At 47.0% G+C, this 20,623-nt stretch overlaps 1 protein-coding gene across 5 annotated transcripts in view; it reads left to right on the top strand.

Annotated features, from left to right (window-relative positions):
- The first annotated feature begins 18,608 nt into the window (after positions 1-18,608).
- TUB (TUB bipartite transcription factor) overlaps positions 18,609-20,623 on the top strand; it is an 80,351-nt gene continuing 78,336 nt past the window's right edge. For 3 of the 5 annotated variants that reach the window (XM_028116817.2, XM_088018117.1, XM_028116816.2), the window contains exon 1: positions 18,609-18,873. In XM_028116817.2, coding sequence (XP_027972618.2) covers positions 18,708-18,873 — 166 coding nt within the window. In that variant the 5' untranslated portion in view covers positions 18,609-18,707. The remainder of the gene's footprint in view (positions 18,874-20,623) is intronic. The other 2 variants (XM_088018120.1, XM_028116818.2) reach the window with 1 other exon arrangement.

The following is a 20,623-nucleotide window of genomic DNA, read 5'->3' as shown; positions in this document are numbered from 1 at the left end:
TCCATCTTACATGAGTTTACTGCTGGGTGGGGGGGAAAAACTGTTCTAGAGCACACATAGAAACCAGGAAGTGAATACTCTGGGTAGAAGTTGGTTGTGTGTTTATGACTCTCCATCAGTGGTTGCTTGCACCCATAGCCCAAGCTCAAGCCACTTCATCTTCACCTGACTCCAGACCAGGTAGCCTTCTTTGTACACTGGTTTTATAGAGGTACTTTATTCCCACTCTTTTGCCTATGATCAGAGCAGACTGAACCTCCAAAGAATAGATTTTTATCATTTCTCTTCCATAGCACCTTAAATGAATGGCAATACAGAGTGTTGCCCTGTGCACAGTTAGGAGTACCTAGAGCATGTGCTAGTGAGTGAGTGGAGAGGAAAGAAGGGAGTTGGTACAAATCTCAGTCCTGGGACCCATGAGGATATGCTGGTGGAAAGACAGTCTTCTGAGGATTAACTGCGCTTTACCAAATTTTTCTTTTGGCCTTCAGTCTGGAAAGGTATCCTCTGACAATACTCTGAACCATTTCTTGATGGGTCATGTGGTTTCCACAGGAAGTAAAAACGAGAATCCATGAAGGGAAAATAATTAAGAGAACTAGATACTTAATCTGAACTGAAAGAGTAGAGAATGTGGTCAGAGTCATAAACTACTTGAATAATTATTTCAAGAACTTTTTGCCACTATGGTTTGGGGAGGCAAAATTAGGATCTATAGATTAAAGAGATTTCCCCAAAACTTCTTGGGTTTTATTTCTTGGGTAATATATGTAACTTGAGACCACCCTTTGGAATCTAAGCAAAGACTAGTGACATTTCCCTGGGATTTTGTAGGATAGTCCTGACCTCAAACAGCCCTTTCGTCTGATATCCTAAGAGTGTTCTACCTGGGCACTGCGAGATGTTTTAGGTTGAGAAAGAAATGGGTCATTATTCAGGGACTGAGGGTTGGTTACATATTGGAGTGAAAAGGCGAATGAAGGCAAGTGCATATCAAAAAGGCCTGGATCCTGATTCTGGTTCTGAGATCTGTAACCTTAGGAAAGACAAAATCTGAGGGTCATGAGATGCAGATCATAATAATACATAGCCCATTAGAGTACTATGTGAATTTGATAAAGTAATGAATATCAGGTTAACGTGCAGACAATAGTGCCTGGTAACAGTAAGCATACGGGAAGCGGTAGCTATTATGTCTAAAGCTGAGTACAGTTCAAAAGTAGTAAGAAACCCATGAACCCCATCCTGGATCCCAATTCTGACTCTGATATGTAACTTTACGAAATACAAGTTCTTGGGGTTATATATATAGTAAAGATACTTTTTTACATGTAGGCAAACATAAATACACGAAATGATAAAAGTTATGCCAAATTGTGAGGTTAAAAAGAGCGTGCACAATGGGAAAAAGGTTGATCAGAGCTCCAATGTTTGTGTTCTATTTTTTGGATGGGTGGTTGAATACCAACTTTAGTTTTTTTAAATATGCGTGCTAAAATGCCAAGGTTGATCACCGAAAATATATATAACCTCCAAATGAAAGTGATAGGAAATAATGGAATAAGAAAAGAAATTTTTTTAAAATTGAGAAATGAGAAAGCATGAAAAAAGTGGGTAAAGCAAATTAATAAAGTCGGCAAAAATAAGTCCAGATATAGTAACCACAATAAATGTAAAAAGGATTAAATTAACGAGAAAAAAAAAGATTGAATTTTAAAGCAAAACAAACCCAAGCCATACTTCGTTTGCAGGAGACACAACTAAAACATGGACACAAAAAGTTCTCTTGCAACTATAAGCAGGACATCTTAAAATGTTGAATAAACAAGAGTAGTCTCAGGAGACAGTACATATTACAGAGTCAAAATGCAAAATCTAACCCTTCCTCTTTCCTTAGAGGCTGCTGAGAGCCTGGTACCCTTGACCTTCCTGAGAAGCATAGGACAGGGGACAAAAGAAATACCATCTCTCAAGAAATGTGCTGTCTTCAAGCAGAGGGCAGCCAAAAGCATTTCTCCTGGAATTGAGATTGTAAAGCTACAGAAGGCCAGAAGAGTCACTGGGGAAGATTTTCACTGAGGAGGTAAACCTAGACCCCAGGAATGGAACTTGAAAGATGGCAAGGAGGTGTTCCTGGGCATGAGAATAAGAAGCTTGAGCGAAGCAGAGGTAGACTGTGGCCTGGACACAGTGAAGAGACATGGTGCAAAGGACAGCTAGCAAGAGAATGGTGATGCAGGCTTGTCAGCACTAGGATAGCTTAGGAAGACCTCTACAAAGTTTCTGAAAGAGACAGGAGTACCTTTCAGGGTGATGCCATTGGTCATCTGAAAGGTAGGTGGAGTGGTCCAAGTGAGAACTGCAGGTGACGTGAATTAGGACCTTAAAGAGGCCCAGGAAATGAAGAGGCAGAACACATAAGAAACGGCAGCCTGGCATGCCTTGGTTGAGCACACGATACAGGGTTCTTTGCCACATGCTCTGCCTGGTGGCTGCCACATACCCTCCCATTCTGTACAGAGTGGGACGTGGAAGCAGTGACTGCCAGCAGTTCTGAGCATCCCATGACGGGGGGAAGCAGCAATCTGTTGGAAACAGGAAGTTAAGGCTAAGATCGGATTTCCACAGTCTGAGCAGAAATGGAACAAGCCTATACTGATGAAGATAATGCTCCAGAGCTGGCAGACTCCCCACCTGCACCCTGCATGTCTGCCCTGTCACATGATGTTCCCTGTTCAGGGCTCTTCAACAATCTTAGCGAAATTTTTCCTACTCCTACTCCTCAAACAGCTTTCTAAAGAACCCCCTAACCAGTACCAAGCATTTCCTGCACTAGAACCTTCAAATACTAACCCATCCTATCTTATCTCCAAAATCGTGTCCAAACAGTCCACAGACCTTAGCCACCCCAAACTAAGTCCTTTTCATTCCTCCAAACCATGCCAACCAACTAGCCCTACTAAGCCATGGACCCACCATCCATCCATTTCTCAATCCCTCTTCCCACCAGAGCTGTTCAATACTAGTTTACCCAGCGTCCTTGAGCTTCATACTGATGGTTGCTTTGATAGAGAACGTTTGCTTCATAGGCGTAAATGGCCTATTCCTGTACTTTCCCTTTTACCACCCCAGAAATCCCTTAGGATTTACACTGAGATCGTGAGCATTTTGACATTAGGAGAATGCTCAGTGGTTGGCCTAACCCTAAATAAAGTACCCTGAGCCCTTGGACATCTGGGTCCTAGAAATACACATTGACTCCTAAGAGAATAGATTGATCCCACAGGTGTGCATCCTCTGGTATACTGAGCCTCTGGACTTAACCCTATAAGAACTCTGATTCTGGACCACTTGACCCCAATGAGCAGATTGATGCCAAGTGGCAATGAGTCTGAAGGTATTTCATTGACACAACGGGTAGTAACCCTGTGCACGCTAACACCATTTGCTGTGTATTCACTGTTATCATTCAGCATTAAGATGTTAGTGTTTTGTCAAATACCATGCCAGCACTAGGTGAATAATGTGCACTCTGTGTTACTGGCCTTGAGTTCACATTTTGGTGGGGAAAGCAAAAGTAAATAGTTGGAAAACAGTAGAAAATGAGTGCTGGATCTAGCATTTACTGAGCACCTATCTTGTTTGGTCAGCTCATATTACAGAGGGAGCTGGGCTCAGAGAAGTTGAGTACATTACTTAAGGTAGGGAACACAGTAAGTGATGAAACAATTTTTAATTCGGGTCTGGATTTTTTTTTTTCTCTGTAGCCCTCTGCTTCAGTTTCGTGGCCCAATGAAATAATAGAGTGAAAATGCAAGGTAACAGGAGCATATTACAAGGATTGACCAGCTCTGTCATAGGGAGCCTGGGAAGATTCTACCCAGACAGGATACCTGAGCTGGCCTTTATTTTGAACAAGGAAATCAGAAAGGATAAATGGGGCAGAGGAAACATATTTTTAAAAGCTTAACCTGTTCAGAACCTAAGGAGGCTAATGCAGGAGGCCGACCGTATGGGCCCTCAGACTATGGAGATTGGATTTTATTCCAGAAGTGGGAAGGCACTAGATAATTAGGGATTTTAGGAAGATCACCTGGTAGTGCGGAGGAAGGATCAAAGAGAGAGAAGCAGGAGGTGGGAAGACCAGTCAGGGCCACTGATTGCTCAGATGACTGGCGGTGGTGATGTGACAAGACTCCGTTTGAAGAGGGGGTTATAAGGCAGACTCAGGAGGGTGTGGAGACTGGTTGAACTTGGATGGTGAGACTTGTGAGTTTACGATGTTGCCTGGTTTCTGATAAAGGTGATTGAAGGGATGGTAGTATACGGAAAACCTGGCTACTCGAGAGTGGTGGAAGTTTAGAGGTTAGGGAGATGTGTCCAGAATTAAGATTAGAGGAGTAGGTTGGGACCTGATAAAGCCCGAAATGGAGTCATTTGCCAGCCCCCAAGATTTAATTAGTTTCAGCCTGTCCCAGGAATGTCACCTTTTAACGGTCAAATCTGAAATTTCCTGACTAACACTAATGAGGCAATCTGCATAATGAAAAATCCTGCCATTTCTTTCTCCCCCCTCCAAAAGGTTATGTCCTGGCCTGAAACAATCCTTTTATTTTATTTTTTTAAGATTTTATTTATTTGACAGAGAGCACCCAAACAGGGGGAACAGCAGAGGGAGCGGGGGAAGCAGGCTTCCTGCTGAGCAGGGAGCCCGATGCAGGGCTCGATCCCAGGACCCTGGCTCATGACCTGAGCTGAAGGCAGACGCTTAACTGACTGAGCCACCCAGGTGCCTCCAATCCTTTTATTTTGCCGGTAACTTGCCTCACCCTCTTTCCTACGAAGACCTTCCATTTTATACAACTCCTGGGAGCATCTCTCCTTGCTAGATGGGATGCTGCCCAACTCATGAACCGCTTAACAAACCCAATTAGATCTTCATATTTACTCAGTTGAATTTTGTTCTTTAACAGACCAAATGGTGAAGTCATAAATGTAGCTAAGTAATTGCGATGTCTTTGATAAACTCTGGGGCTGCACCAGATCTTTTTGAGGAAAAGCTGAAGAATTTACCCGTTTGAGTAAAGTAATACAGCTGCCAACGATATGCTAAGCAAGAAGTTCTGGTACCTGCTTAGAACCTGCTGGAGGGGACAGACAAGTAAAGAGGTGATGGCTTGGGGAATCACAAGGCATTGGAGGTCATGGACGGCTTCCAGTTAGGAAGTAAAATCCAAGCTGGAGGAAACAGACTGAAAAAGGAGAGAGAGGAACACAGCATTCTAAGCACAGAAAGCTGGCAAAGGCTCAGACACAGTGTCAACCATGTGGCTCCGTCGTTGCTGACTCTTGGCTAAGGAGATGTTCATAAGGAAAAAACACTGTGCCTAGGTTGATGGGAAAAGGATGGTACTGTACTTTTTTTTTTAACAGCCTGTGCTAACATGTGCACAAGTTTGTTTTTACTGTGAATGTGTGTTCACACATTCTCTTTGTATGTGGTTGTGCATATGCTAAAAACTTCAGAATGTGTCTGGATGAGACAAACAGTATGTGTTATCTAAGTTCTAAGACACCACGGTCCTCTGATTTTCTCCCATCCCCCTTACCCAGTCTTTTCTGTGCTTTAGCCTGGTCCTTCTGATGTAGAAAAGATGTTAGGGTTTGAAGCCGATGGCCAAGAAAGAATTCTTGAGATGTCTTTGGTGCAAAGCGGTGGTTTTATTAAAGCATGGAGACAGGACCCGTGAGCAGAAGAAGCTGCACTGGGGTCATGAGGAGTGGCCGATTATATACTTTCAAGTTAGGGGGTGTGGTTAGGGAAAGTATAAGCCTGCCAGGTATTTTGAAAACAAGGTTTCCAGGATCCTGAGGGGGGGTAGCTATTGTTAGGAAAAGTTCATTTATTACTGTTTGGTAAAAACTCAGTCATGAGACCCTTCAGATGTATTTCAGTGGGCCATATGCTTGGAGGATGATTGCTAACTTGTATCTTAGGGGGTTGGGGAGTAGAGAAAGGAAGTTTCCAAAGGAATTTTTAGATGTTAAAGTAGACTTACAGGATCCCTGGGGGGCAGGCTAAGATTGCCTTTTGCCCTTAGCAAAGTATTAACACTGAGGCAGCTGTGTTCCTAGAGGAATGTCACTCTGCCTCTTTCAAGGACTTAGTGAGCTGTAGGTAGTAAAGAAATTTAATAATTTTTCTTCTGCCTTTGTTTCCCACATCACTTCCTCCTGTGAGCCTCCCTTAAGGTTTCATTTCCCTAGGCTTCCATCCTGGGCCTCTTCACTGTCTACTCCACACCCTTTGCCAGGAAGATTTCCTAGAATCCTTTGCGATTATTGCCAGTTGGTTAAAGATTCCCAATCTTTAGCTCTAGCGCTGCCCCATATCCAGAACTGATTGCAGACTAGATACCTCACCAGATATCTCACCTGGAGGTCTCAAAAGCATTTTAAATTCAACATGCTCCATATTGAACTGATTGTTCAATGGACACCAGATATCTCACCTGGAGGTCTCAAAAGCATTTTAAAAGTCAACATGCTCCATATTGAACTGATTGTCTCTTCCTCACCCACAAATCACCTCCTGCATTTCCTTTCTCAGGTGATGACACACCAGGTACTCTATTGTCAAAACCAGAAACCTTGGATGAATCCTAGATTCTCCCCTGCCTTTCCATCCTCGTGGTTTAATCAGTCATGCCTGTGAAGGGAGGCTTCCATAAGAACCCAAAGGACAGAGTTTAGAGAGCTTCTGGGTTGGTGAATAAGAAGGCATCTAGGAACAACGTGCATGCCAGGAAGGTGGTGTACCCCCAAATTCCAGAAACAGAAGCTTTTGTCCTTGAGACCTTTCCAGACCTCAGCCTATGGATCTCTTCACCTGACTGTTGATTTGAATCCTTTAATGTTCTTTAGTAAATCAGTGATGGTAAGTAAACCATTTTCCTGAGTTCTGTGAGGTGCTGTAGCAAATTGATCAAACCCAAGGAGGAGGTCCAATTTATAGCTGGTATGTCAGAGCACAGGGGACAACTTGGACTTGTGACTGGTATCTGAAGGGGGTAGAGGAAGGCAGTCTTGTGGGACTGAGCCCCTAACCTTTGAATCTGACACTGTCTCCAGGTATATAATGTCAGAATAAAGTTGTAGGACACTCAGCTGGTGTCTGAGAATTGCTTGATGTGGGAAAATTACTTGCACATCCAGTCGCAGAATTGTTTGATAGGAGTAGTAAGTGCAGAGTAGAATGAAAGTTTGTCTATTCATCCCCTTTGATCCATTGTCGTCACAGCCCAGGATAAAGTCCATACTACTTACCACAGCCTGTAAGGCTTATCATAATCTTGCCTGACTCTCCACCTCCATACCTTATCCTCCTGGCCTGGGCTTCCTTTGCACTTGCTCTGCCCTCCGCCTAAAATATATGCCCCCTTATCTGGCTTATTACTACTGCTCTTCCTGTAGGCTTTAGTCTACGTGTGGCCTCCTCTTGGAAGGTGCTCCTATACCATGAGTGCATGACATGCTCCTGTCTTAGCATTTATCTCACCATTTGGACTCATCTATTTACTCTCATTAAAAAACAAAATTCAAGGGTGGGAGGGGGGGAAAAAATTCAACTGAGTAAATTTTAAAGATCTCACTGGCTTTATTCAGTGACTCAAACCAGGTAGCATCCCATCTACCAGATAGAAGGGAGCTCTGAGTAGCTGTACAAAATGAAAGACTTTTATAGGCAGAAGGAAGCGAGAACAAGGCATATACTAGTGGACTGATGGATTGGTTGTGGCAAAGTCGCTTTCGTTTACGGGGTGGCAGGGGTCTCTGAGGCAGATCACCTCACTAGTGCTGACAAGGTGATTCTTGGTCTGGTTTATGAGTCTGTTTCTGGGAGAGGCCGAAACTGTAATGGAGTCTCAGTTTGGTGATTAGCATATGCTCAAGTGGGCCTGGCATAAGTGACTGTTTTGGACCTGTTCTGTTTTTAACACTCTCTATAGGAGCACAAGCTCTTTGAGGGTCAAGATAGTCTATCCTGTTGATTGTTACATTCCTAGATCCTAGAGCCAACCTAGACATGATATCTTCATGATAAATGTTTGTGACATGAATGAAGGAATACTTGGTGGCTTGCAGGATAATTACCACAAGGCACTGTGGACATGATAATTCATCAGGAGTCATCAGGATCCTTTGGAGAGGGCCTGGAGGGAGGGAGCACAGCAGACATAAGGTTATTTGTTTTACTCATTTATTCTACAAATATTTAATGATGCCTGCTCTGCACCAGACATAGTGTTGGGCACTGGGGATCTAGAGGTAAATAAACTGCTCTCTGCCCTCTATGGGTTTCAGTCTTACAGAGGAGATGCACAAAAATCAACAATCGTGACAAAATGGAATACTTGCTATAGAAGAGATAGAAACAGGTCTTGGGAAGAAGACACAGTACAGAACACGTTGAAATCCGCCAGAGGGTCAGAGAAGGGAAGAGACATAGGGAAGTGCCTAGGCACAGAAGAGGAAGAGCTTTGAAGGAGGAGGGATGAAGATCAAAATATTACTCTTAATTTTACAATGGCCTGTATATGGAGTGTTGTGCTTCCAAAGATACAGCAGCCTAGAGGTAACATAAGGTAGCAATAACAGCCACAGGACAGTATCTCTGTCACCCAGCTCCTACCTTCGGCGTTGGGGGGGTGGGAGGTACCCGCCTACAGATCCTCCAGAAAGTCGTCTGGGGTATCTTACAAGTTCTCTGAACTTGGAGTCAACTTTGTATTTTGAAATTTTAACTGGATTTTACAAAATAATTTTTTGACAAAATGATTATCCATGTTATTAAATCTTTAAAAATCTTATTTTGAATAGTTTTGTAAGTTTCTATTATGTAGACAAAACTAATTTATTTAAACAATTTTTTAGTATTGAACATGTGGGTTGTTTCCAGCTTTGTGCGAATACAACATTCCATGGTGAACAGCTATGTGCAAACACGAGTGTCTTGACTTTCTATTTCTTTAGAATAATTTTCGTCCTCTACTCTGTGTGGCACATTGTCACCCGGGAAACCCACGCAGTGCCACCCAACCTCTGCACGTGAAGGAGACCATTATGAAAGTACATCTCCAGCTTCTGCTTACCCTCTTTCTACTGTAGAGGGAGGGAGTGGAAGCTGAGAGGGGAGCAGAGAAAATACGATTCCTCTGCCCACCGTGGGTCCATAAATGCCACAAACCTCTCCTCCTCCATCAGCCTAAACCAGGGTTCCTGTGAAAACTCAGAGTAGCTTTGGAGAGCAAGGGATTCTAGAGATGTGGAAACCTGAATGTGGTTCCCTTTTATCAACCCCTAGCCTATCTGCTCTCCTGAGCCTATGGGCTGCTTGTGTGTAAGAAAGTCTCTGGGCTCTGCTGGAGTCCTGGGAGAGAAGATTACTTTAGGACTCTGTCCGTGGTGGGCCACGGAAGTCTTGGGAGTCTGGTACAGAGGCGTCTCTAGCAAAGGTGTGGCCCAGTGATCTGTGGACCCTTGAGGGAAGCAGGTGTGGGCTCTTACTGGATTCTTGCTCTGGCCAAGAGTAGTTGAACAGGTAAACTGAGTCTTCATGCTCTCCTGAGACTGGGTGTGTGAGATGAGGGCTTCAGCAGGGGATTGGCATCTTGCTTGGTTCTGCCCATCCTGGATGGAGAGACCATTTCATCTTCCAACACCCACAGAATAGCTAACAGCCAGACCTAACCCCAACAAGCCTCACTCAGTTCTCCTGGAAGAATCAAGGGATCTGTTCACTTGGCACAGCTTATTACTATGATACCAGGTTCTAGCAGAGCTGATGAAGAAATTAGCATTTCTCCTACATACTAGCCATGATCAGCATTTCCAGGAATGTTCAAATAGGGCCAAATCGCTGGAACGGCGTTGCTTCTCATTGCAATGTTCAGGAATCCATGCATGCTCGGTTATTCAAGTCCTTACAGGGCTAACAGAATTCCAGTTTTCTCCCTCTACCCCAGTGTGTCCCAGAAGGGAAAATAATTGCATTTGGTGATGATCTAGGCTGTGATTAGGATGATCTATCTCATCTGTCCCAGTCTATCTTCTGCCTCATTGGGGTTGCCAGCCCCATGCTATGTTTCTATCCCATGTTGATGGTCATCAGTTTTATAATGGTCTCTGTCCCACTATGTTGGTCCTCCTGTCTGTGGTAGTAAGGAGCACGGCTCTATCTATGCCTGAGGCCTTCTGAGTCATGGCCACTAGAGGGCTGCCTTGCACCGCTTAAAGGCCATTGGTTGCCAGTTCACATTCCTTGTACCTGAGTTTTCCAAGGGCCTGGTACAGGAAAAGCACTTTCTACTTTGGAGGGGCTAGGTTGGTACAAAATGAGTGACCAAAGCTTCCAGAGATGCTTCACCTCCAGGACCACCTTTGGTCACCTTTGAGCCACAGATTGATGACACCAAAATATCATACTCTGTCCCCACTCCAAAATCACTCTAAACACATACTAGTTTTCAAAACACGGTTTGGAGACACAGTTTTAAGTAAAACTCCTAGGGCCCACTCCCTTTCTGATCAGATTATAAGATACAAGCCCTCTATACAAAAATCCTGGAGCTGCCACTTCCCAGGATAGACCCTGGCCCAGGCCCTAAAGACCAAAATAAGGTTTCTGGGGCTTTCTATCCAGGGAAGGGGTGGTGCCAGGGCTAGTGTATAGTTCTAGACCCCTATAAAAGAATATGGCCTTTCTACATGGTACTAGAGTTTTTGGCAGGTGAGTGAGGGACCCTCACCAAACTCTGGAGGTTGGAAGAGGGAGAAGGTGCAAGGCAGGATGGTGTCCAAGCCGTCCCAGGTGAGACTGCTCAGCTGATTTGAGGGGGCAAGAGATGGTTTGAGGTAAGTGTTAGCTAGGGATGGAAACCCCAAATTTAGACCTAGAGATTGAGCTGGAGGGGGAACATACTTAATTTGGGTCCCCTGAAAGCAGAACAGGGACTTGGGGGGAAAGGAGATAGTTTATGTGGAAGGTGATCTGTATTAGAAAAAGTACCACAACCTTGGTGTCTTTTAACAGTAGATACTTATTCTCTTAATTTATAGAGGCTAGAAGTCTGAAATCAAGGTGTTTGTGGGACCATTCCTCTGAAGCTTCTGGAGGAGGATCCTTCCTTGCCTTTTCCAAATGCCGGTAGCCCCAGATGTTCTTTGGTTTATAGCTGCAGCGCTTCTGTCTCAGCCTGTCATCATATGGCCTCCTTGTGTGTCTGTGTCCACATTTCCCTCTTATGAGGACACCAGTCATATTGGATAGGGCCCACCCTAATTACCTCATCTTAATTTTATTACACCTGGAGAGACCCTATTTCCATGTAAGGTCATATTCACATTTGCCAGGGCTTAGGACTTCAACATATCTTTTTGGGGGGGATACAGTCAACCCATAATATGATCCAAGAAGCAGAAGTGAATGAAGACAAGGCAGGGAGGAAAACCAATACAGTGGAAGGTTTTAAACTAGTTATTTCCATGCCACTGAGAACCCTTTAAGGAACTGTGTAAAATACCCCTTTGAATTCTGAAAGACTTGAAAACTGGGACATTTAACCAGTTCTCCCATTGGTCGAAGAATTTTTCAGCAGGTTAACTTCTTCCTACTCGTAGGCTCCATTCATGGGTGGGCTAAGTGTCCTTTCTTGGCTGGTTAGGAGAACTTGACACGAGAGCAATGGGCACGAAACTGTCCAAGTATGCAGAAGTCAGCACAGGGCACTGAAAGTGTCTGCAAAGGTACACTCCTTGCGTTGCTGAGACCTGCTCCTGCTCCACTCTGTCACGGACTCTTGAAGGCACTGGTCAGCTGCATGCTCTTTTTTTAAAAAAGGATTTTCAACAGGAGGGTGTTAGTGGAATAAACTACAGTTCCCCTGCTGCAGCTACTTCTAAGGCACAATTAATATTCATCATCTCCTTCCCCCGCAACCCCAACATCAAAGCTGGTCTGGGCTGCTCATGCCGAAGGGCTGAGCCCTTGTCTGCTTTGCCGTTACCAGGCTTTGTTGGCAGTGATTGCCTAGTTATTGTCATCCCCAGGGCTGAAAGCATCCAGAGACACTCCAGCACACACGTTTCAGATGAATCTCCCCTGATCCCATTATGCAGCAGCATCCTTAGCTCCTCTGGACAGTCAGGGATGATTGCTCCCTTCAGTATAATAAAACATTTTTTACCTGATGGTCCACTGCCTTGAGGAGCCCGAAGTGGAAAAATCCTGTGTTAACCAGTAGAAGACGTCCCCCGGAGAATCAGGATCTCTAATCCAACAGAGCCAGCCACAGAAATGGGAAACAGTTTCTGTAAAGAGCTCACCAGAATGATGATGAAAGGAGCCAATCCTATTTTCACCCCTTGGTTACTTGGCCCTGTGTATTCTAACTACGGGGACATCGCACTGTATGTGACCTGATTGTTTAGTGCATATACTACATCCTGGAGGACAGTGACCTCTTCCATAGGATGTCACTCCAAAACTGGCTCCTTAGCTAAGCCTTTAATTTAAAAGGCCATTCCCACCTTCTACCCTTTGTTTCCAGGTAATGAAGTACATGGTAAGACCCCTTGTTTTACAAAACCATTGTCTCACACATCCTTTACCATAAAATACACCCTTTCAACTAAGACTTCAGTATACAGAATTCCAGGTTGATAATTAGATAGTGGAGCCCCTGGAGAACCACTACAAGCATAAATCCATATTCCAAAAAGATTTCAGTTCCAAGAAGAACACATAGCTGCCCTCTGCAGGGTGGGAAGAGTCTGATGTAATCAGCTTACCACCAAGTGCTGGGGCAGTCTACTCAAGGAATGCAACCATAATGAGGGTCCAGCCTCTGAGAGTGCAGGTTGAGCATTCAGCAGCAGCAGTAGGTAAATCAGCATTGGTGAGAGGGAACCCCCGTTTGGTGGGCCCATGCAGAGCCTCCATCTCTGCCACACCCCCTCTCCATTCATGGGCCCATGCACTTAGTTGGTTGAGACAGAAACCAGTAGACAAGTCATTGTGTGTACCTGGTTATAGATGCTTCCTCTGCAGCAGAAGCTTTCCAATGAGCATTGACATGACACTCAAGACACTCAAAGGTCGGCGTAATCTGACACCTCTCCTATTTGTCCATCCATGCACCTTTTCCCCAGGCTTCCTTCTCTACTATTCCAATCTTGCTTCATCCAGGCCTCTGACCGACCGGTTGAGTTATTCTCCACTGCCCAGAGGCCCATGTACATTCTTGCCTCAGGCCATGCCTCCCTACACGCAAAGTTGATGGACGAGTTTACTGCCCACTAGGAGGATTTCCCTCACCGCTCGCCTTTAGAACTTGTCCTCAGTGGGTATGTGGTATGGCTACAATTCATTTTTGTTTTGTACCATTGTATGAAGTCAACCCAAACATACTCCAGGCTCAAATTTTTTTCCTCCTATGACAGTGGTTGTAGGGAACACTCCCATAAGCAGGAATATGAGCTAAGGGAGCACGTGGGTGCAACAGGGCTAAATGGCATAGAGCCTAAATCACCTTTTCACATGGTTCACTTGCTGCTCTCTGGACCTGCCGGGACCCAATCCCAAATGTACTACTGTCGTCATACAATGAACTGCCCACTTAAGACAGGTGAACTAGTCAACATAATCCAGTTTATGACTGGTGGCCCAGATTACAATGGGCATTTCTAGTCATATAGTGTCTTGATACCCCATTATCGGGTATTCACAGGCTCTGCTTGGGCCCCGCACACCATGAGCTGCTTTTTCAGATATAAGTCACTTTGTGCTGTAGAAGGCATGGCTTAGCTCTCAAGCCTAAAAGATCTACTGGAATTTTCCATAGACTCCACGCAGTGTTCTTGTCTAATAGGGACCTCTGGTGCTAATGGACTGTCACGTCATAGAAACAAGAGTTAGGACAGTTGGCACCTCCTGATACTTAACAAAACTTCACTGCATATATAGTTGGACTCCTGCAATTGCTTTTAAAATCTCTACCATGAATTCTAAGAGCCTTTTGGTGGTGGTGATAGTGATGGTGGTTGGTTTGTTTTGGAGCTTAATGGTTGAACATTGACCCTGATTTACAACCAGCTGAGCCCTGCCTGGCCCCTCCTCAGGTTTCCAAATAGTCCAAAGCAAGCATCTCCCAACCCAGTGAGAGCCATAGTTAGCAACTATGGGACCACATCTCTGGGGATAAATAAAGGCCTGTTCCTGCCTTAGACAGCAGAGTCAGGGATGTTAAGAAAAATGATCCATCAATTTGTGTGGACTTCTTAGATCTCTATCTCCACCCTGATTGTTCACATATAGAAAGCCCTGAGGACTCAAAGTAGGATTGAGAGGGTGTTCTTGTCCTGTCGTTATGTGTTTGGGATGGAGAAGAAGGGAGGTGGAGGTTAATGGATTAGACTATATTGTGGTTGTTCAGTTGGGCCTATGAAGGTGAAGCCACACTCCGAGTCGGGGAGTGGGGATGGCCCATCACATCAGTGATGTCATTCAAAGTGCCATTCACCTGGAGATGAAGCCCATCTCTCAGAACAGAAATGGGTATCTTCCCCTCTTGACGGTGGGCATGCAGGTGTCAGGATGTCTAGCGAAGAAATCCAATAGGAGAGTCTGCCTTTTGGAATCAGACTATAGACATCTGCAAATGGCCAGGTGAATGGTGCATGGTCCTGGACCCTGCATTTGTGTATTTCATGCGATGGGTTGGTTTATTTTCCTGTTGTCTTTCCTCTAAAATTAATGAAGTCTTTAAAGATTTAGCCTGTTCTAGCTACACTAAGAGAACATAGGGATTGTGTTCACCAGGACCAGAGTGTTAAAGGGGAACATTGCCTTTTAGGGCAAAACGTGGGTGGTAGCAATGGGACTAGAAACTGCTGGGATAAGGTGGGCCTTAGGGGCACAGTGTAGTGTGCACATGGTCCTGGCCAGCAGTGCTTTCTTCCAGAGTCTTACTTTGGAGGGTGTGGAACTTGTTGTAGTATGAGGGGTCGTTTCCCTTTAGAGCCTTCCACCTCTGTTACCCCAGAGGATTTTTCCTTCCAGAATTTATTCTCCAGGGACATAGACTCCCAGGTCCCTGTTCCTCATTTTGCCATAGTGACTCTTGGTCTTAAGTCCCAGTTTTGGGTTTCTCCATTGCTTATGTGCTCTCCCAGAAACGTGCTAGACAGTTTGGCCTCACATGGCTGAGGGATCCCACCTTGCTATGGGGGTTCCAGGTAGCCTGGACCCTAGTTCCAGGACCACTGTCTACAGCCCATCTCCTTTTATTTGGGGTAGTCTAGAAGGCCCCCCCAATAGGCCCAAGGATTTCCAAGAAGGGCATGTTCTCTTGGTCTCCTTTGCATTCCTGCTCCTAACTTAATTCTCAGTCTCCAGCTAGCTGCTCGGCTTGCTGTCCCCTTCCTGCTCCCTTTGTCCCACGTGTGGACCGTGCCCTGCCTGCCACATTCCCCAAGCATCATTCCAACGAGGGGGTGGTACATACACATCAGACGTCTACTGGAGGTTTGGGGCTGACAGAACAGCACCACCGGGGAGCAGAAGCCAACTTAAAATAGCATATTAGATATCTTTGTTCCTCAGGTTCCTTGCTCAGCCCTGACTAGGAGTTTCTTACCAGCTCTTTTCCTTCTCAGACTCTAGCCCTCTGCCATTACACCTTCTCTTCTTACCCAACCTTCCTCTTTCTCTCCCAGCCCCAGCCTTTTTTCCAGCCATCCGTTAGCCACCAGAGGACAACTCCTACCTTCCTGTTGCTTTACTCTGCAGAGCATTCGAGTTTCCTTATTGCAGCTCTTCTGTGTAAACTAAATGGGACCCTTCCTCTCACATCCAAAAGACCCATTATTCAGTGTTCAAGGGAAAAGAACCGGCTCCACTGAGATGAATTCTGCCTGTCTGGTTATCTGTGGTGTAAAGCAACAACCGTTTTTATGTCTTCACAGGTTTTCTGGGTCAGGTCAGGGCACTCACAGCTGACTTGTCTCTCTTCCATAATATTTGGGGCCTCCGCTGGGAAGACTCAAGCATCTGGAAATGACTTGTAGGATGAGGTGTTGTTTTCTGCCGAAGGCTTCTTTCTTCTGTGTGTGGTGCTTGGGTGATGTGAAGGCTGGGCTCAGCTGGGACTGTCAACTGAAGCATCTATGCAGGACCTTTCCTTGCGGATTAGACTTCCTCACAGTACAGTGGCCAGAGGGTAGTTGGACTTCTTATATGGGGTCCCTTCCAGTAAACTGAGAGGCCATTTATTACTTAACCTCAGAAACCACATAGCGTAGAGATTCACGGTGAGGTATCACAGACCTTACTTCTCAGTGAGAGGAATGTCAAAGATTCAGCGACCATGCTTTAAATCTGCCACAATCTCCCTCCCACAGAATGCTGACACATGGCTCCTGCCATTGATAAGGGTCAAGGGTCCTTTCCTCTGGGGCTTTGATAGGCTCTTCCATCTGCCTAGCTCAGGGCTTCTCCAGGGATCATCCCAGAATGTCTAGGATGTAGCTTTTCCACAGCTCTCAGCCCTGGCTCAGAACACCTGACTTTGGGCTTCTTATTTGTACATCTAGGGGTGTCAGGATTTGGAGGTGAGGGTCTGAGAGTCCAGCACACCTGCTATTGGCTCTTATAGCTATAGAACTCTTGCCTTGTGCTAACTACCTGATTCCCCAATGATGTAGAGTATGTGTTTATTACTCCTGCCTCCAGTGGCCTCACCAAGGCAGGCTGCAGGGGCCGGGCAGCCAGTACCCAGTGTCAGCCTCAGGGGGTCTCTGTGACTCCTGGCTCTGAGCTAGCATGGCTTAGAGTGGGCTGATGCAGGACCTTTTATGTTGAGGGTGTTTCCTTCTTAGATTCTATTGCCCTTCCATCAGTCCTTTGGAGAAAGAACATCCTTGGACACTTATCTAATAACATATGAGTCAGCAGCTATGGGTTTTGGTTCTGCAGTGTCTGTGGGAGGTCCCACAAACCCCACACATTCTCCAGATAGGGGCATTCTCCAATCACCGTTACCCAAACAATGTAAGAAGGCCTCACACACTTGTAACAAGTTGATTCTGGAGTCCCAATCCACCACTCCTGAGGTCATGGATATGCCAAGATGTGGTTCAGAAACAGTGGTTCTCTTTGGGAGTCGGTCCATTTATGTCAGTCTATAAACCCCACAAGGGAGTGACAGTTTCTGCTTGCTATTTACAGCCTTTTGCTGAGGACCAGGTCCTTGGTAAATACTGGTTAATGATGCATTTGCTCAACTCTGAGGGCCATGGGAAACCATGGGTTAGAGAGATGACTGTTGCCTGGGGTGGAGAACTCCAAAGCTGCAGGGACCAGTTATAAAAGTGAAAGAAGCTGGCCGGCTGGGGCCTGAGGCCCATAGGAGAACACATGCTCCTTGTAAGGAGGGCAGCCACTTCTCGGCCCTATTCCTGCCATGCTGCAGGCAGGTCCAAGGGTTGCCAGATTTGCTTAGTTTTCAAGAGGGGACAAAAAGTCCAATCTATTTAATCTCTCCATTAAGTGTTGTCAATTTAGTCAGTGAAAAACAAAACCACGTTTGTGGGCTGGATGCAACGGGTGTGCTGCCACTTGGAAGCCTGTAATCCACAGGGTTCACAGTGAGTCTGGTTTCACCGAGTTGCCCCTGATCCTTGGATTAGTGGAGCTCAATGGCTACTGCCCAGTGCTCTCCCTTCAGGGAACGCTGACACCTCCACTCTGCCCCTGGTCTCAGTCTCCCCACCACAGCTGCACCCAAAGATCCTTCTTAGGCTTCCACGACCTCGGCAAGAAGATTATACCTGTAAATCCCCCACAGCCAGCAGCCCAGGGTGGGGGAAGGGAGGGGAAGGAGGGGCCGGCCCCTCCCCCCAGGGCCTTCCCTGGGTCATCCACTGCCAAGTATAGATGAAGAAGACACTCTCTGCTAGTTGAGTCAACACAGCTGGATTTTTTCCAAAGTAATTTTAGTAGTAATGAAGGGAAAGCACAAGGAAAATAAACAGAGCTGGCCTAGAAATGGGTGTGTTCTCAGAGCTTAGTCCTCTGAACCCAAGGCGGCCACTTTATGCTAAATAGCAGGGCCAAGGGAACCGGGGAATAGGGAAGGAGAAGTGGGTTTTCATTTGGGCAATGAGGGGCCTGAGTCTCCACACTTTTAGGAGAGGGAACTCGGGTAAAGGATTTACGTGCTAGGGGAAAAGGGGCTGGGAGGTGGCCGAGGTCCTCAAAATTCAGGGGTGAGTATTCCCATTCCTGAGAAGGGAAGTAATTGAAGTGGAAGATTGGAGGGATTGAATGGCTGTGACTCCACGCCAAGAAGGGAGAGGCGTCTCTGCAGAGGAGCCCGAGTACGGCGAGCAGAAGGGACAGCCTCGTAGCAATCCCTGTCCCGGGAAGGTTTGAAAGCTGCGGTGCCCTAGTGACGCCGGAAAAGATGGAGCGGTTGCCATGGCGACGCGGCGCACACATCGGAAATAAATAAAACGTCCCGGCTGCAGCAGCCGCGCCCCCGCGGGACTAGAGCGCGGGGGAGGGGGCCCCGCGGGTCCGGGTCCCCGCAGCCCGCGCGTCCCCGCCATTGGCAGAGCCGGAGGGGGGGTTACCCCCCCGGGGGGGGCGAATGGTACGGTCCTCCGCCCGCGCCCCGGCCGGGCCTGCAGAGAGCGAGTGCCGAGCCCCGCGCAGCCGCTGCCGCCGCCGCGGAGCCGGAAGCCGAGCTGGAAGGCGGCGATGGAGGGAGTCAGCAGCCACCGGACCCTGTCCTACAGCCGCTGGAGCTACGACAGGTAGGGCGGCCGCCTACAGAGTGGGCTCCCCCGGGCTTCCGTGTGGCCCTGCGTGGGCGCCCTCCTCCGCGCCCACAGCGGCGGGGGAAGCAGCGCTAGCGGGGAGCAGACCCCGGGGCTGCACCCGGACCCTCGAGCGTCCGGGTCGTCGGAACCGGGAGCCGAGGACATTCGGAGCCGAGCGGAGGGTGTCCTCACACCTGCGGGGCAGAGCCGGCAGAGGACACCGGGGTACCGGGACCCGCGAGCGGCCACCCACCTCGCACCCCACCCCCACCCCAGTCCGGCTGCCCTGCGGTGGCCCCCCCAGCGCCGCAACCGCAAGAGGGAGCGTGGAGGGGCTGCTGGGCGGGCCGCGCAGTGGGGCGAGGCGGGGTCCCCCGCTGTGGCGGGGGGGAGCGCCCCCGCTCGCTGCCCAGACCTGCGGGTCGCCAGCCGCCTGCTCCGCGGGGCCGGAGGGCAGCCCCGGGCCGGCTGTCGGGGCGCGCGCCGGGTTGCCAGGCTCCCCGCCCGCCCCGCGGGGACCGAGAGAGGCTGCCGGCGTGGGCGGCTGGGCGCCGCGCTCCCCACGCACTCGTCCTGCCGGGAGGAATCATCCTTCCAGGTGAAGTGAAAAAAATGAGGACAGCCGAATGAGTTGGTCATCAAGCGGAGATTTATTCTGAGATTTTTGTCCTTTCTGCCTATTTTTGGTGTGTTAAATGTCACTTCGCTTTTTAAAATGAAACCATGATGATAGTAGATAGGTTTTTGTTGTTGTTGTTGTTCTCAAAGTTCATAACCCCATGAGGATCTCTGGAGTTAAATTTTCTGACCCATGGCCCTAAATAGTGAGAGCTGGAAGAGAAACTTCATGAACTGGACTGCTCTCCCCTTCCTCAATCCTGCTTCTGGCGCGCTCCTTCCCTTAACTCTCCTAAACACCTTCCTGCATCTCTGACAGCCAGTCTTTCGAGATTCCGGAGGAACAGGTGTCCCTTCTGCCCCAGCTGCATCCCCCTAGGACCCTATTGACTCTCCCCCAATTGATCCCATCTTTTTCCTTTCTCGCCTTTCCTTCTACTGTCGATGTCTCAGCCTGTAAACCTATTAAAGCTTGTCAGCCTCCCTCCTCAAGACGAGTGCAACTGGTACACCCCTTTGTTTGCTTTCAAGGCCTTCTTTAGGGGGGAAATGTGGTCTGAGTTGGTTGATTCATTTTCCTCCTGAACCCTGCACTGCACAATCCTAGCCATCTGCTTGCTGCTCACCACCCAATTCCAGTGAAGGTGCCCTTTTGAAAAGTAGTGTTTCCTACGGAGAGGAAGTCGAAAATGATCAGAGTATTAAACTTAAAATAATAAACCCTCCAAGCTTATGTTCAAATCCCAAACCACACATTCATTTGCTTATTCAACAAATATGTATTGACTGCAAACTATGTGTGAGGCCCTGGAGATAAGGAGATAAAAAGACACAATTCCCTCCCCCAGAGGAGCTCACAGTCTAAATTCTAATAGAAATCAGTGGTAGCATATGCCAAAGGCCTAATACCTATATAGAAGGGAAATTTTAAATTGAGAAGTTCTATATAATAACTAAATATTTTCCCTACAAAAACAGCAAGACTCGAATCAGACAGCCTGGGTTCAAACCCTGACTCCACCCAACTCACCTGGAACAAGTCACTTTCCCTCTCTAGGCTTCAGTTTTTTCTGTGAAGTGGGAAGGATTAGAAGGATTAGATGAGTTAACATAGTAATAAATGATA

This window comes from Eumetopias jubatus, unplaced genomic scaffold, assembly GCF_037043125.1.
Source record: "Eumetopias jubatus isolate StellerSeaLion01/CBP00866 unplaced genomic scaffold, mEumJub1_p1.0 scaffold_13, whole genome shotgun sequence".
In the NCBI taxonomy this organism is placed as follows: Eukaryota; Metazoa; Chordata; class Mammalia; order Carnivora; family Otariidae; genus Eumetopias; species Eumetopias jubatus.
Note: the sequence above shows the minus strand (reverse complement) of the source record. Positions and strands in the feature narration are given on the sequence as shown.